This window comes from Stylophora pistillata, chromosome 7 (assembly GCF_964205215.1).
Source record: "Stylophora pistillata chromosome 7, jaStyPist1.2, whole genome shotgun sequence".
NCBI classification, from domain to species: domain Eukaryota; kingdom Metazoa; phylum Cnidaria; class Anthozoa; order Scleractinia; family Pocilloporidae; genus Stylophora; species Stylophora pistillata.
This window is the reverse complement of record NC_142525.1, coordinates 8,239,582-8,257,315: the sequence shown is the minus strand read 5'-3', so window position 1 is coordinate 8,257,315 and position 17,734 is coordinate 8,239,582. Positions and strand designations below refer to the sequence as shown.

Below are 17,734 nucleotides of genomic sequence, written 5' to 3'. Positions count from 1 at the left end.
GCCAGACTGATTACACGGTCTTGGAAGTGTGATCACATCACTTCCATCCTCCTCGATCTTCACTGGCTACCTGTCTCTGAACGAATTAAATTACAGATTCTACTACTTACCTTTAAAGCACTGCATCAGCAAGCTCCAATCTATATTCAACACCTTATCACTCGCTACTCACCTTCTAGATCGCTTCGTTCATCCTCTACGCTCGATCTGAATCCTGTTAATTTTAACCTTAAGACCTATGGTTCTAGAGCATTCTCCGTTTCAGCTCCTGAACTCTGGAACAAATTACACAACAACATACTCTCATACGAGAACTTAAATCTTTTTAAGCATAAACTTAAAACCTACCTCTTTGAGAACTTCTACGTTAGCCATTAGGAAATAGACTTTATATGTTTTTACTTCAATTTTAAGCTTATTTACTTGATTAACTTTAATTTTATATTTCCTCTCACTTTGTTAAGCACCTAGATCTATCATTGGATAGGCGCTATAGATATTATTATTATTATTATTATTATTATTATTATTATTAAGAGTTGGAATGGTTGGCGAATATTGATCCAAGTTTATTAGATAAATCGAAGAAAGAAAAGCAATTTGACGGCAATGAAATTTCATCATATATTGAAGAAAATATTAATAGAAACATCAACAAGACAACGCGCCAATTCGTTCCGCTTCGCATACTTCTGTCACGCACTCCCAGTAAATAAATATCCGCGAAATTCGCCCGCACTGAAAAAACAATTTGGCGTGTCGGATAATAAATAACTTATGAGACATTTTGGTGTGTCGCATCGCTGAGTATTTTTAATTGTTATTATATTTTGAGTTGCCCTATGAGCTCATTGAAATACGGCATGATTCGTAAAATACTCAATGATACCACATTACAAAACGTCCAATAAGACGTATGTATTCACTTCGCTTCCGGTGGATAATCGTTAAATAATTGTTAAATTAACGATAAGGTAAATTGAAATTATATTTTTATCATTTCATGGAGTTGAAGGTCTGTCACAACAGTTCATTATCGAAATTTAGCAACATTAAGATAATGATAACATAACTAAGAATGAAATAATCTTCGTTGGTTGTTATGATTCATTTGTCGTTCCATGGATCCATCTTCTCCATACTGTTCTCTATTCATTTCGAACGACACTGGCGAAGAGAATTCGTTAAATAATCAAGAGACTGTCTCGAATTGGTGATCATTACCGTTACACTTACGACCTCGATACTTGATTTGGAAATTTGGAATTAGATGCCAGTCACCCTGTAGAAAGGTGTAGTACAACCTCAAATGTAATTATTTTGTCTGTAGTTTTGTTCATTACCAGAGTGTGCATGTAGTCTAAATCAAAGGTCCTTGGGGATACCCCATATATTATTTTATAATCATTTAATTATGTACTATTTGCCATCTCCTTCGCGTCACCTACGGCTTAGCTTCAATGACCAGTTTACTTTTATCACTAAAAGCGTTAGCGTTAGTAGCACTAAAAGTAAACGAGATGATGTTTTAAGAAAATGTTTATTCAAAAGTCAGATAAATGGACGGCCAAAGAAGTTTCTATATAAAATCCTTTCAAATTGCTTCACAAACCTCATTTACCCTAAGGACCTTCCCTGGGGAATTGTGTTCTGCATGCTGTCCTGAAAGGAACGGTTGCAGTAGTTTGTGACCTTAGCACAAATGTATTTCATAGAGGCGGATCCAGGAATTTTTGATTGGGGGGTCCAAACTTTGGTTCAGAAAGGACTGTGGAACTCTTTTGAGGCAATTACTTCTCCCCCACCCCCCCCCCCCCACACCCCCTCCCACCAGTCGCCGTTGCACGTTATAATTCCTTGGCCGCTTACCGTTTACTTGGATTCATTAAAAAATCAGCCAGTTAAAAGTGATATAGGATCCTGTCTCAAAGTTGTAAGCGTCAGGTCTAATAGGGGGGGTCCGAACCCCCTGGATCCTCCCCCTGGATCTGCTTGTTTGTTTAATCAAACGATTCACATCACAGTATATTTCAGTCTTCCAAAGTATTTAACAAAAGAAGTACTTTGTGGACTAAGTTTACGACCAAGTGCCGAAGGCTATTGTTCATTTGTGTGCAAAAGTAGATGTCTGTATCATTAGATTTGACCTTCTGTTTTAATGATATGCCATTCAAAAATCAACTTTTTTATATGGAGAACATCTCAGTCTTATTTGATTTAACACATAATTCACAATTTACATCCCACATCTGATTTGATAGAACAAAGTTATTTCGTGTTGCAAGTTTTTTAACGAGCTTGATCTATGAAACACAACCACTTGGAGATCTGGCCGAAACAAGCTTTTCTTCCAAGCGGCAAAGAGAGACATTTTAAATTACATCTATTACACAGCGATGAAAAAAAGAGTGAGCACAATTTTGGACATTTATAACGACATATTTTTGAGGGGGATACTATAAAGAATAGTGCTCAATTCAAGTTTTCGAGCATAGTTTATCTGTCTCTAAGTCGTCCACGGCCATTTTTGCTACCAGGGTGAAAATTCAGCTAATTATAATCATGATACCGTAAATCCTCTCTCAAGCCCTCCCCTCTCATAAGCTACCCCTCTTTATTAAGCCCCCCCCCTCTAATAATCCACCCCCCTCTATTTAAGCCCCCCCCCCCCTCTAACAAGCCACCCTACTCAAAGTACCTGAAAAAAATAAGATCCCCGAGGGACTTATTAGAGGATTTGCGGTATATAACTGTTGTGATTCCTTGGTACAGTGAATTACAGTGGTCAGAGGCTTGGTATCAACATTGAAAGAACGAAAAAGGTGAGCGGATAATCAAAACCATTTGGTTTTTTCGGTTCTCTTCGTCCTTTGCTTATCCTACTACCCTACTACGATAGTTGACAATTTCCAGAGGGTCCTGCATGCAAATCAAATGCCTTATCTCTTTAGCGAGGGTCCCCGCACATTACAAAGCTTTCTCTCAACCTTTCAGGACTGACCCCTTATTCTACTTTCTTATCGATATAAAGCATTTTACTTTGAACAGTCAACTCAGAGTGACTGGCATGTAATTTCTCCTTGCACGATATCTATCACCCCTGAATCACACATTGAGGTTCAAGTACGCAAATGAAGGAAATGATCACCAACTGAGGACGCTCTTGATTATTAAACGAATTCTCCTTGTCAGCACCTAAGGAAATGTATACAGAACAGTATGGAGAATATGCACACTGATGTCGGGGTGCGTCTAAGGGCTTAGAATTTATGACTTACTTAACTGCTTGAGTCGATATCTTGTAGTTGCTAGTGCTTTTCCTAGCTTTCAATTCATATCACCAGTACGAGGAGAACTTGTGTAGTAGTTTTCGTGTCTGGTAGTGAAATGCTATATGGGCCTAATGCCTCTTTTTATTTCTGGATGAGAAAAGCTCTCAAGCTAGGCGACATACGGTTAATAGAATGCAGATTTTAATTCTTCTTTTAAGCGAAATGCTAAGAAACCTCGTACTTCTCACAGCTATGTTTTTCTCTGGATGAGCAACAAACTTTGCACACTAATTCTTATCCAAAAACAATCGGATGATTTCTCTATAAATTCCATTAAACTATTAACGTGTCGTAATTTTTGTGGGCTGCAATGCCAGTTTTGCAATAATCATGCCACAGCACTGTGTTGACGGTCGATCGTTGCATTTTCCCGCCAAAATATCCAACGCTCGATCCCGGTCGCTTACTCTTTTACCAGAAATATTGAAAAATTTGCAACACGTATTGACACTCGCCTTAAGAACTAAAGGTCAAGAAAAAGGATTAAAACGATTTACGAGTGAAACTCACCTCAAAATCTTGGCCCAGGTTTTTACTGGATGGCCGTTTTTAATGTCGTTACATCGGGCTTTAAGAGAGACTGAAAATGTATCCTTTTATGATAAACATCTTTTAACATATTGTTCACGCTACTAACAGTTATATTAGAACACCAGACTGTATTTGGCAACTGCCACTATAAAACCACTCTATGATTAAAACTAACTACTGAATTTATATATTCTCTCTATATATATATATTTCTAATGAAAGTAAAGAGTGTAGGTTTTTTATGGTCCTTTTCCTGAGAGAGAGTAGATTTCTAAGACATATCAGAGCTCTTGAGTATGGCCAGACAGAAAAAAAAAACAAATTAAAACAAAAACAGAAATAAATGTACATAGCTTGTTAATTTTCTCACCTCGTGGCTTTAATCTTGTAAACGCTATACAAGCTATAATGATACACTACGTTTTTAGTGAAAACAAAAATTAAAGCAAGAAACGAAACGTTAGCTTTGGAAATTCTTAACAGTAGCCAGCTATCATTATCGATTATAGACGGAAACCGTGGCGCTAGTCAATAGAAATAAGCGTAAACAAATCCCGGTGTAGCGTGAGATTTGGGAAGCGAGGTGAGCCTCACTTCCCCAATTTACGTGTTACGGAAGAAATAAAGAGTAAGAGTGACGCTGCAACAATAAATTATGCCGTAAACCATCCAGAAGACCGATTGATCTATGGATGATGCTGGAATCTAAGACGAACCCAACATATTTAGAAGTCATCGAAACTATTTTGTCTATGAATTACTTAATACCAACCGAACGTGAGGGCCTTGCTGGGGAATATTCGCCCCATTTCGTAACGGTACTGACCGCTGACCGGGAGCAAATATCCCTCAGTATTCGGCAGGCTCCTGACTAGCCAAAATCGGCCATCACGCGAAATAAGGGCCTGCGTGGATATCAGCGGTATCTCGTCAAATTTAAAATGGCGCAGCTTATTTAAGAGCTTAAGCACCAGACGTTCTTGAGGTCACGAACGCCTACCGGAAGTCATTAGAGGAACTATGTACATACTGCGCATGTCATGACGTTCGCGTGGTCACGTCGCAGACGCCAGAACGCCACTTTTCGGTTCTGTCCTGGTGTACCGGTTCACAAGGGAATTACCATTGTTCTTTCTTTGTTTAGGAGTTATCGGCTAGCTATTGTGTATTGAGATAGAATAAATATATGAAAATCATATATTGAACTGCGGTATTTGATACGTATGATGCACGATCCTCGCAGTAGATAGCGCTATTTAAGCAATAGCGAAATTCAGACCTGAAAAAAATCAGGCCTGTACGGGACTCGAACCACTGACCTAGTATCGCAGAGGTCAGTGGTTCGAGTCCCGTACAGGCCTGATTTTTTTCAGGTCTGAATTTCGCTATTGCTTAAATAGCGCTATCTACTGCGAGGATCGTGCATCATACCTATTGTGTATTGTTTGGTCTTTTGTATTGGCTCTTGTGAACCGGTACACGAGGACAGAACCCACTTTTCAGGTTGAAGGTAGGACGCCACAAAAATATGCTGTTATTTTGTTTATAGGAGATAAATTATTGACTCAAAACCATAAAAAGCTCTTCTGCTTTTCATTAAGTGATTAAAAAAAAGTTTTCGTAGCGCGTAAAGTGGTTTTTGCGTAATCGATAGATTAAACGGGATTCGACAATGGCAGACAATCTTCTCGCCAAGTCTGGGTGAGTTAAGTCATTTGATTTCATGTCCATTTGAATCATCACATGCAGAACTAAGATTTTTTAAACCGGGTTTAAGCTTATCACAAATTACTTTGAGCGATGATTTAGAATTAGGACACTTTAGCGACATTTAGATACAATAACAAAGTGCAAAATGAGATGGGTGATTGTCTTTCTGCATCGGTTGTATTTTGTAACTGCACATTGTATATCGTATGCATACCTGCTAGGTTTTGAGCAACCGACCATAAACATAAGAATAACAAATCTCGCTGTGATTAACGAATTTAGAAAAAGAGAAATAGTCCTCTAGGCATCCAGATCATGCACTGAAAACTTTATGCTCGCTCGCTTGTTCGCATTGTTTACACAAGTATGAAGTGGTAAATTTCAAGTCGCCTAATAAATATGAAAGACGAATTATTCATTCTGTTCAGAGAGTGGGGTAAAGAAACTTACTCCCATGCTCATTAAGGTCATATCTCAAGCATCTTTCAGCAAAGACATGTTAACACGGGTAGAAGTCCGTGTCTGAAAACGTCGACTGCTTAAGCTTCCTATTTCGCGCCAAGAACGAAGGCCTCGATCCAGTCTTACGCGGCTTCTCTGCCGTTCGTGTTGTCAAGAACGTCTGGTGCTTAAGCTCTCTATTGTCAGTGTTCACGAACTCGTGAAAAATTACATCGATACGGCTGATGATCGGTCTTTGGCCGTAGAAACTAGTGATGAATTGTTGCAGCTGACCAGGGCAGTAATCAAAAGGCATATTTTTCCTGGAGAAAAAGCGTTCAAATATCACCTTTCCCAGCCAGCGAGAATGTTGTCCCGTACGGTGGTTCACTGGCACAAAATCATCTTACGGAGAATGAAGAAGAAAACAAGTGCTTCTCGTCCATGGACAGTGTATTTCACCTGGAATTTACCTCAAGAAATGTTCGAATGCTTAAAATGTTGTATGTTATGCGAAGAAAATGGCGGAGCTGTCGTCAAGAATACTCGGTGTGTTGCAGAATTACAGATCACCCATGGTGACAAATTTCACCATTTATTTACTTCGCTTACGAACAAGTACAAACCGTCGCTACCTACAACTGATGTGCTCGTTAGGAAGGAAAAGGATAGCTCGTACAGCACAATCATTGTTGGGGCAGACCACCCAGCTCATTTCCATTACTCTTGGACCTTGGAAAAAATTACTTTTAAGGCAAGATATGGTCACTCCAACAGGAATGGCATTCCTCAACAAACATTTATTTAACTGAAAGCAAAGCACACTATCTTGTGAATGCATTTAACCTGTTCGGCTCTAGAGTTTGTAAGTATTAAATAAAGCCATCAATTGTCTTTATGTGGACTGTAGGGGATAATAACCCTTAACCAATGGCTTGATCAATTCCAAGCCAAGCAATAAGGCCATTAACGGTCTATATGGATGTTGGACTATAGAGGATAATAGCTCTTTAATTAATGGCTTGGTCAATTCCAAGCCTGCACAATCCCCCCCCCCCCCCCCCCGGCATTTGTTGGGCATTTTGTCACTTCCCCTTCCTCAAGCCCCATTGTAGGGTGTTTGCTGCCATTTTGAAACCAAGACAAATGCCTGACGAATGCCTGGGGAGTGGGGGATGATTGTGATTGGAATTGATTGAGCCATAACTTCAAGATTTAGTGATTCGCATGTAACTTCTCCTTACAATGTCCATACATTGTCCAGTAGGCAGGTGATGGAAAAAGATAAACTTATCAGCCAGAAGGCATTGTCTTGAAAACCCCAAATTTCTTAACTAATGTACAGTGATATAAACAGCAGCTACATGGGAGAATTTGTGATCAGATCTTGGGAGTGAGGGTTGAAATAATCTACAAATACAAGTCCCAGTTAAATTCTCAAATTTTATTCAACTGAACTACCTGTAACAGATGAAACCTTTGAATGTTTAAAACAATATTGTTGCAACAATAATTGTGCCACAAATTGCACGAGGGAAATTTGTTAAATTTCTACAAATTAAATGCTAGGCAACACTGAACAGCAGGCACCAGATTAGTAAAATTAACTATCACAATATGTTGTTATATTATTTAAACCTTGTTTTCTTCACAAAGTAAGAGTGAAACTGTTAATACTTTAAAGAACAAGTTTATCTTAAGCAGCCAAGTCAATGTCGGTGGCATAGCGAATCCATGATTTACCTTGCTAGTATTACTCTTAGTTAATACTTTGTGATTAGTATTTTTAATTAGTTCTTAGATTTAGCTTTAGTTATTTGTTTCTATTTGTAATTTATCTTTGTATTAGTATTTAACTTAAGAGGACCCTCCTGTAAACCACTTTTGTGACGCTGGCATCCTCATTAAAGATTATAGTATATATATGATTAAAAGTTTTAATAGGCTGTCACACTTGCAAGACTGCATATTTCCCTTGCCAAGACCCCAGTTTCTGCAGAATTCTTAACTGCCCTGTAGAGATCTGAGGAACAGAACCCGCAAAGTTCCTCATCATCACATTTAACAAACCCACAGTAACAAAACCCTTCGCAGTTAATCTCAGGTGAGATATATTGTTCCTTACTTTTTACAAAAGACACATTAAGAGGATCTTCTTTACACATCCACACACAGACTATAAGTCGTGACGAAGAACTAGTCTCCAACGCGTAGAGTGTGTGGAATGTCTTGCATACTGACTCAGCTTAACACGCTTTGCCTCTCTCCCTTGCATGCTGTTAAGGCCCAAGCCCAAACCATATTTTTCATACAAAATCTGCCCGTGATATGGAATTGCGTACCCAATAGTCCAAACAGTGGGGGAAACTCGAAGGAGCAAAGAGTTAGCATTAAAGAAATTCTGGCAAGCAATCTTTAGCTTAGCTACCTCACTCTCTCTAATTTCAACCCTAGAAAACAAGGAAACAGCATCTCTAAGCTGTAGGCCACAGTTGACCAAGGTAGCTATCTAAGTTTGGTTTCTGGTGGGTCACTTTCCCTACTAACACTGTCAGGTAGGAGCATGTACTTGTGGCACATTTTCTTTGTCTCTTTTCCTGTAAATCTTGGGTCAAAATATTTTTTCCTGCCCTCTGTGAACCACTTTTTGATCTTTTTTACAAGGTGAGTGAGTCCCAAATTATTTCTAAGGCAACTTAAATAACAAATGAAAGGGGAATCAGCTGGCAATTTTTTCGAGCTCATTGCAACCCCCAGGCATATGAGATTTTCCTAAAGCCAGCTCAAGAACCAAACTGTGCCAGAATTGCCATCCGTTGTTGCCGTTATGCAAAGGTTCCGCATAACCAACATCAATCATGCGACCAATGAGAGGCTCGAACTCTTGCCTCGATTTCAGATCTCTAATAAAATCCAACACCTTTTTTCGTTTTGTGGACACAGCATAGTTTTTTTCCTGCAATTGCTGCTTTAAATTTGAAACTTTGGCAGCCATCTCGAGGTGCTTGTCATAAGACCATGGCTGCCAAGTGTTTTTGCCACCCTTACCCAGGGTCCCATTGACAGTAGATTTTGTATCATCATTGACATTCCCAAATGGGGAGAAGTAAAATGCTGCATTAGGCAATTCTCCCCCCCATGAATGCTAGCCACTTCATGTCTGAGGGGAGAAGCTCAAATGAAAACTTAACATCAAAATCCATGACTTTGTAACTTTTGCTTGTGATGCTGTTCATATCATTAACTAATTTTCTAGCAAACCTTTGCATGCACACATGAGTTTCGCTACAGTTTGCACCAGCAATGAGAAAATTTTGATTTGGACTTGCAATGTGGCTAGCCACATTTAAACAAGAAATTAACCATGCTGTTGCTTCATCATCTTTGCCAAAAGGGGCCCCATCTGCCCCTATGGCAAGCCTAAAGTGATATTTGTCACTTCCCAAGTGGTTAAAGAATGATTTTGACCCAAGAGCTTGATCAATCACAATAAACATTTCAGCAAGCTTTAAACCAAATTCCTCTAGTTCCCGATAGGTTCCATTCGCTTCTTCGCCATTGAGTAAACCCAAGCAAAATTCAGGGGCCATGTCAATAATGTTTTCATTGAAGTCGATTTTTTTAATGTAGCTTATCAGCTTATCATAAGGCACCAACTTTGGCCAGGAAACACTAGGCATAATTTTGATACTGCATTTTCCTTTTGCTCTACTGCTATTTGTCATAGTCAAGTTTGTTCTGATGGATTTATATTTCTGCTTACTAAGTAATCCCCCACTATATAATGCCTTAATACTTCTCTTTAGGTTATCTTTGCTTTCTTCAAACTGATTTATCTCCTTTTTAACTACAACAGGTAACACCTTCTTTTTGACCTTGGCAGAATGTGAAATATAGCTAGCTAACCTAACTGGTGAACTGGCATTTATCAATGTCACCCACAAGCCATCAAAGGCAGGACTTTGATTAGTATCAGTTGCACCACGCAGTTCACCACATGCTTCTAGAGTCTCTTGCTTTCTTCTACTAGCAGACCTTTTTGCTTGGGGCACTTCAAACTGTTCAGAGTTTTCTTTCTGAAGCCTCGAACTGCTCCTTTGTCTTTTAAACTTCTTCCTCTTTTTTGCAGTTTGTTCCTTTGAACTCTGCTAACTATCTTCTAGCTTCCTTTTTCTTAGTAAACTAACTAACCTTTCCTGAGTGACTTCAATATGGTCTTCTGCCCTCTTTACCTATATACATGTATTTACAAAAAAGCACCAAATTAATCTTTATCTAGTTAAGACAAAACTTCTGGAAGCAGTAGTTTTATGTTGATCCTTTTTCAAGGCAGCTCTATGCATGAGCTTACTGTAAGAGAGTCTTTCCTATAAAATACTTTATTCAAGTGTTTGATATACATGTAAATGTAGCTTCTCAATCAAAACTAAAAGTCCTATGTTATTTTAAGATGACATATCCAAACCACCATCATGGTTCTGATTTCCATTGTTTTAACTTGATGATTTATTAGTAAGTTTGGGCAAGAACAATAAAAAATACCATATATACTAACATCAGCAAACATCAGACATGTCTTGGTGGCCAGCAGGGTTTAAATGGTTTAGATGGCAAATACCAAAGTTTCAAATCTTCCTAATAACGTAGTTCAGGTGATATGTAATCAAAATTCACAATCAAAGGAAAAAGATTACCAATCACCTTCTTTTTTACACAGTTTAACCTTCTTTGAGTTTCTTGAAATTTTGAATACATTTCTCTCAAGTCCTTGTTGTTTTTTGCATGCTGTCCAATGGGAAAGTAAGCTTTGGATATCGCTTTCTTGCTCCATTCCTTTCTGGGCATGTAACTTAAGCATCAGCTACAGCTGGTGACAGTTTGTACTTGTTCTCAAGCGAAGTAAAAAATACCAAAAATCGATGGGTAATATGTAATTCTGCAACACTTGACTAGCTCAGTAGACTTTACCGACAAAGAGTACTAGAAAGGCAATAACCCTAAAATCAAAAGAAGACCTAATTTGAGTGAGATGTTTAACAGTAGAAACTAGTAAATTAATGAACAGCATGTCTCACTGTGATTTCATACATGCTTTTCAAAATCAACTTTGAAGATCTTCTTTTAAATGGTAGCAATGGTTAAGTTTCCTGGAAAATTAGGAGTGGGGATTAAGCATCAGGGAAAAACAAATCAAAATAAAATATGCTGATATATTTGAGATGATGAAATCTTTAAAAAAAAAAAAAAAAAATATATATATATATATATATATATATATATATATTAAGATTAAGCTTACTTTTCAACCTGTTTTTTTTTTTTTTTTTTTTTTTTTTTCATTTATCAAACAAAGAATGAGTTAAACATTGATAACTGCATAACATTGACCTTGTTGGCTATTGACTACTTTATATGGCTGTCCCAGTGGGACCCTTGACCGCCAAAACGTGGGTACATTTTTTAGAAGAAGAAAGCCAAGTTTCACACGAAATTTTAAGGCATTTTTGGGATTTCCATGCTACCAGCTAGGTTTCTGCCGTTTTTGATTTTCTATGCCACAACCAGATCGCAATTTATTTCTATAGAAAAGAGCACGAAATGTCAATAGACTAGGCCCGACGATCTATGGAAAAATGGCTTAAAATAGAGAAAAACGTACCTGAACTGCAGCAAAACCTGAACCTCGAAAGCCGCCATGTGCTTTGCTTTCTTTGTGATTAGCAGCCTGGCCTGCAAACTTCCCAGAAATCTCCGCTTTTCAAATTTATGTCATAAATTAGCTAAATTTTTGCAATTCAAATCAGGCCGCCATTTTGAAAAAAGTCGCTGACGATTTTCGCGGCCGATTCCGTGGGCTCAGGGGCCTGGCATGTGGCTCAAACAAGTTACATTAGTAAGATCTTTATTAAATGACACTAGGACCAATCTTGTCTATTTATTTTAAAACTTGCCGGCTTTCGTACACATCATACTCAGCTCATGGCCGTTTCCTTGGAAACGCGGCCCGTATGGCGAAATCCCGACCAAATAAGAACCATTCAGAGCGCTCAGATTTATCTCAGGACTGCTTGCCATAAAATGATATTACCTAACTTAGTACCTCTTCTTTTTGTTAATTGCGTTGTCCTGAGTGAAGCAGTATGGCTTTGTTTTGCTTTATTTGTTTTGTCTTTGGCCTACCTGTTGCTGTTTTTATTGTTTTACACCCGACACTCGCCGGACACAGCCTTCAATAAACTGCAGTATTGACACTAGATCGTAAAATTAAAATCTATTTTACTTTAACCAAGTTCAAAATTTCTTTACAGTGAGATTTCCTAAAATAGCAGTTCATGACCAATCAAAGAAATTCAGTGTTATAGCTCAGTTGGCCATAAATATAAACTAAGTGCCAGGGATAACGACACTCCTTTTGTGATTTCCCGACGCCAGATCGGTAAGAATCAGAAAAAATCATGGTCGTAGATTTCAGCATTCTTCTCGATGAAGCATGGCTTTGTGAACTTAAAATTAAAAATCACAAATGACGCATGCAGGCATACAAATGACATCATAAAATATATTGACCCAGTATCATAAAAATTCTTTCTCTTTGGCCATCGTAGCTTGATAAGAAATAGCGCACAAACTGCAGTTACAAACATGACAGTAAAATGCATGTTGGAAAACAAGACTAGCAAACTTTACTTGCTATTTCTTATCAACCTACGATGGCCAAAGAGAAAGAATTTGTATATGCGGTATGGCCAGGAGACGTTGAAAATTGTAAGGAATATACTGACCCAGTAGTCAATGTTAAATTTAGTTACAGTGGATAAGGGAACCTTTTCCTACGTACGCGGTTACGTATACTCTTCGCTGGACGCAGATGTTTTTCTGGCTGTTCTTTTGCCACTGGCAGTCCTTTTGTCAAGTGCGCAAATGGAACGATTTCCTGGTGGCGAGTTATTTCCATGCAATATGTCCATGATCTGTCCACATAAAGAGTTGGATTTTTTCTAAAATTCTCAAATAAAGGATGGTTTTTGTATTTATCAGGTGCTTGCGTTTGAATGTGTTTGATAAATTTTTGCCAAGCCACTCTTGTTCCAGCCAAAGATCCTGGATAAGGCCGGTGGAGGCCATTTTCGACTGTGAGTGGAAAATACAGCAGTGCTTGTCCACGAAACTTCATCTCTACAACTGAAGCTAGATATTTATCAGTGAGCCACCAGTTTTTCTTTTCATAGCGTGTATCTAGCGGATATATGTGAGTGACCGCTTTGGCATGGATGGCGTGAAAGAGAGGGTCGAAAAATATTGTTGGGTTGGCTTCTGTTTTTTTCAGTGCATAACGCCTTCCACAAATATTTACTTTCCTTAAACGCACAAGTCTTCCCTCCTTACGCGTCTCATAATCGACTACGCCGACAGCGGGCTCGTAATCCAGAAGCCAGTTTTGGAAAACTTGGATTGGATTGAGTTTTCTCAGGGCTGGAGTGGCTTGGCCATTGAACCTCAATGAAATGTCGTCGTCAAGAAAAATGTAATAGATGTAATTTAAAATGTTTCTCTTTGTCGCGTGGAAGAAAAGCTTGTTTCGGCCAGATCCCCAAGTGGTTGTGTTGTCAAACAAGTAGATGAAGTGAGCCGGTCTTACTTGGTGGCATTCTTCTCTATAACTTAACACAATAACATCACAGCGGCATTTCGAAGGGTTGTGTAATTCCAGATTGCGAGAAAACTTTGATCGAAGACATTTCTCAGTCTGTGTGAGATATACAAATGGAGGAGACACTGGTTTTTCTGTTGCTTCAGTGGTTTCTGAACTTTTTTCCGTTCTGTTGGTTGCTTCCTCTACTGACCGTGTTGTAAGTTTTATTTGTTGTTCAATATAAACAAGTGAGTCTTTCGTTTCTTTGCTTTCAGCTTCTGTTACTTCTGCTGTTTTTAATAATCTACCAGTTATGTAACGTCCGCTATCCAATTCTTCAGTTTCCGCCGTTGTCCGCTCTACATGTTTTTCAAGTGAGTTCTCCAAGCACAGATTGAGTTCTCTAAGCTTGTTTTCGTTGCTCGTCATTAGCAATGCAGAAGCTGTGATTAGAGCGAGGAGGAGAAAAGCTCCAAGTTTTTTTACGGTTGCTCTCTTGGACGTTATCATCATATAGCGGTAAACACTGGCTTCCTGTCTCGTTGACCTCTTCGCGTAATTGCCACGTTTATCAAGCTCGTTAAAATAACATGCAACATGATGTAACGTTGTTTTATCCAATCAGGTTAATCATTGTGAATTTTATGTTAAATCAAACTAGACTGAAATGTATTCCACTTAAAAAAGGTTGATATTGAAGGGATAGACCATTAAAACGGATGGTCAATTTTCATGATACAAAAAGCTACTACAAATGAACAATAGCCTCCGGCGCTTGGTCGTGACGTCTTTGACGTAAAAGGGATTACAAAGTACTTCCTTTATGAATATTGTTTAATGCAGGTGGATATTTTAAGGTCAAAAATCAACCGAACGGTCGTTAAAGTTAGGGCCCGGGTACGTCACGAGATGGCAAAAGGTACGTTATTGAGTAACTAAATCATACCCTGAGGTAGCTTCAAGGACCTTTGATTATAGTGCAATCACACTCTGGTAATGAAAAAAACTGACTACGGACAAGATAATGATTTTTGCGGTTGTACTTAATCTGGCATTTAATTCCTCTTTACCGAGTATCACTTCCAAATTAAGTATTGAGGTCATAGGAATAAAGAAAATGATCAGCAAATAGAAAGAGGCTCTTGATTGTTCAACTAATTCTCTTGGCCGGCATCTTAGGAAATGTCTAGAGAACAGCATAGAGAACATGGATCCATATATCGACAAAGGAATCATAGCAATCAACAAAGATTACTTCATTCCTAGTTATATTGTAATTATCTTGATATTTCTATTTTTTGATGATGAACTGCGCCAAACCTTTCAACTCCAAGAAAAATATCATAACAGATATGATATTTAACAATTACATAACGCCGGAATATCCACTAGAAGCGAAGTAAATATATGTATTTAGTATATACTAAAACAATGGATAGCGTTGAAGGCGCGCTCTGATTGGCTAGTCAAACTCCGAATATCCTTTGCTATTTACCTCCGAGCAACTCGGGAAAAAATGGCGTCCCCGTTCGCATCCGTGACAAGCTAAGACATCACTCAAATTAACGACAGTGGTGTATATTATCTCACTGTTTTAGTATATACTAAAACAACTATTCACCTCAGTGTCGGTGGTTAGCAGTGGATATTTACCTCGCCGCTTCGCGGCTCGGTAAATGTCCACTGACTAACTCCACTTTGGTGAATAGTTGTTAAATATATATATATATAGCTCTTTGGCATACAAAGCTTTGCTTTCATGTCCAAATTGAGCACTCTATCTAGGATGAGTCATTGCCGTTGCAATTGCGCATGCTCGCTGGTTTACTCTAGTTTGAGCACTCTGGCATGGCTTAGACGATACCACAAAGGTTGGGTCGTTTGGGGTGACCGTCTCGGTTCTCCCCCATCCTAGCATTAGCACTGCACTGATGAGGCCCAGAAGGCCGAAACAGTTATAAGCTTCTCGGCCTCTTGAGTTAAAAGGCTTATGAAAAGTTTATTTTTCTTGCTTTTGCAGCAATTGGTCAACATGGACAGCCAGGAAAGTGAAAATATCAGCCAGTTTACTACCGATAACTCGACAGCGAATCCAGGAGACGTCGTAGACGCAAGCGTGGTAGAAGGTTCACAGTCCTGGGCCGCAGACGTGGAAATCGAAATCCCTGAGGTACTGAAAAATCTGGAAAATAAGGGTGTGAAATTTAAGGCCGTGCCTTTTTTGAATGCTCCTAGTCAAAGTAAAATCACGAAGGATCGCTCTATCTATTTTAGCGTTGATACAATCGTCACATCGCAAATAATTCTCGAAGCTTTTGACGCGGCAGAAATCGATATTGACGCTATCACCGGAATCCAGAGAAAGGCGTCCAATAGATCTTGGATCGTAACTTTTAAGAGCCGTGCAGCTAAAGAAGCCGCTCTTGAAACACCTTTTGTCGTGATTGCCGGTCTCAAAGTGTTCTTGGGCGACTGCGAAAATCGTTTGGTCCTCGTCAAGATCCATGAAGCCCCCGCTGAACTACCCGACACTGCCGTAATTGGCCGACTCAGCCACTACGGTCGTGTCCTTTCATTTCGGCGCGACAAAATTGCACAACATATCGAGAATGGAGTAAGAACGGCTCGAATGGCGCTACATCGAACTATCCCTGCCAACATCAACATAGCTGGTGAACCTATTAAAATATGGTACCCAAATCAGCCAAAAGCTTGCCGGAATTGTGGAGCTACTGACCACATGGCCAAAGACTGCTCTGCAGTCCGTTGTTTTAATTGTGAATGCCCTGGGCATCGAGCTCAAGAATGTAAAGACTCGCCAAGATGTTCCGTTTGTTTAGCGGACAACCATTCCATGCCTCAATGCCCCTTCCTGCTCTTCAGCGCGAACGTCGATAGTGAGCCAACGCCACCTAAAACTGAAGAGGAAAAGAAACAAGAGCGAGCCCAGCGCGCCAAGGAAAGAGAAGAAAGGCAGAAAAAACTACAACAACAGAGAGAACAACAGCGACAACAAGAAGAACAACAGAAATTACTAGAAAAGCAGAAACAGCAAGAACAACAGAAACAACAAGATCAAGAGAAACAACGAGAACAACAACGCGACGAAGGTAGAAGAGAACGACCAAGAGAACGAAGAGACGAGCGAGGGAGGGACGATCGAGAAGAACGAAGAGATGACCGGAGAGACGACAGAAGAGAGAGAGATAGAAACGATCGAGATTATTATCGCGGCCGCGATGACCGCGATAGATCTTCCCGCCGTGACTACTCTGGCTCCGAAACTGATGATGATGGATGGGAGAGAGTTAAACCTAGGAGAAGGCGGTACAGACATTAATTTTTTATTTATATTCAATGAGTAAGCTTAAAATAATTTCTCTAAATGTGCGAGGACTCGGGTCCTCCAGTAAAAGTCGAAAAATTATTCAAGAATTAAATTATTCAAACTGTGACATAATCCTTTTACAAGAAACACATGTCTCATGCAAAAAACAAGCGGAGGAATTCGAAATCCTCTGGCGCGGCAAATGTCTGTGGTCCTTCGGGACTGGCAGGTCTGCCGGTGTTGCCATCCTCTTTTCTCTAAACTTCCCAGGCAAAATTATCCGTTTTTTGACCGATTCCGAAGGAAGAATATTGAGCTTACTCATTGACTACTATAATTCTAAACTAAATTTAGTAAACATTTACTCTCCCAATGCTATTTCGGATCGTAAAAGTTTTTTCTCTTGTCTGCACAATTACTTTCTCCCCCAAGGGGATCTAGTGATCGGGGGAGACTTTAATTGTGTAGACAATGTCCTAGATAAATTAAATTGTTCCGCCATCCTATTGTCTGATCAAAAACTTCTCCGATCCCTTTGTGCTGACTTCTCACTTACAGACATTTGGCGCAAAAACAACCCGCGCAAAGTAACTTTCACCTGGTCTAACAAAGACCATACCCAGGCATCTAGAATTGACCGCTTTCTCGTCGCTAAAGGCTTAACCCTAGTAACGAAATGTAATATTCTTCCATGCGTATACGACCTATCCGATCATGACTTTGTAAAAATTGAACTAACGACTAACCCTTCTAATCACG

General features: G+C 39.2%; 2 protein-coding genes, 1 long non-coding RNA gene and 1 pseudogene across 3 annotated transcripts; 2 read left to right on the top strand and 2 right to left on the bottom strand.

Moving 5' to 3' along the window:
- The window catches only part of LOC111339687 (uncharacterized), a 4,924-nt pseudogene extending 4,549 nt beyond the window's left edge, over nucleotides 1–375 (bottom strand).
- Nucleotides 376–5,212: 4,837 nt separating this feature from the next.
- Nucleotides 5,213–7,963, top strand: LOC148726481 (uncharacterized). The gene is made up of 2 exons (XR_015990044.1): nucleotides 5,213–5,564; nucleotides 6,053–7,963. It is a non-coding gene; the product is annotated as an uncharacterized LOC148726481 (long non-coding RNA).
- A 2,533-nt stretch (nucleotides 7,964–10,496) lies between these two features.
- On the bottom strand, nucleotides 10,497–14,652 carry LOC111339685 (uncharacterized). The gene is made up of 2 exons (XM_088728692.1): nucleotides 11,674–14,652; nucleotides 10,497–11,011 (listed from the first exon to the last, which is right to left on the bottom strand). The coding sequence occupies exon 1, from the start codon at nucleotides 14,158–14,160 to the stop codon at nucleotides 12,820–12,822; it is 1,341 nt and encodes a 446-aa protein (XP_088584818.1). The 5' UTR covers nucleotides 14,161–14,652; the 3' UTR covers nucleotides 10,497–11,011; nucleotides 11,674–12,819.
- Nucleotides 14,653–15,615: 963 nt separating this feature from the next.
- Nucleotides 15,616–17,146, top strand: LOC111321145 (uncharacterized). Its single transcript, XM_022923942.2, has one exon. It carries the CDS (start codon nucleotides 15,638–15,640, stop codon nucleotides 16,985–16,987), a length of 1,350 nt encoding a protein of 449 aa, XP_022779677.2. The 5' UTR covers nucleotides 15,616–15,637; the 3' UTR covers nucleotides 16,988–17,146.
- Nucleotides 17,147–17,734: the final 588 nt, after the last annotated feature.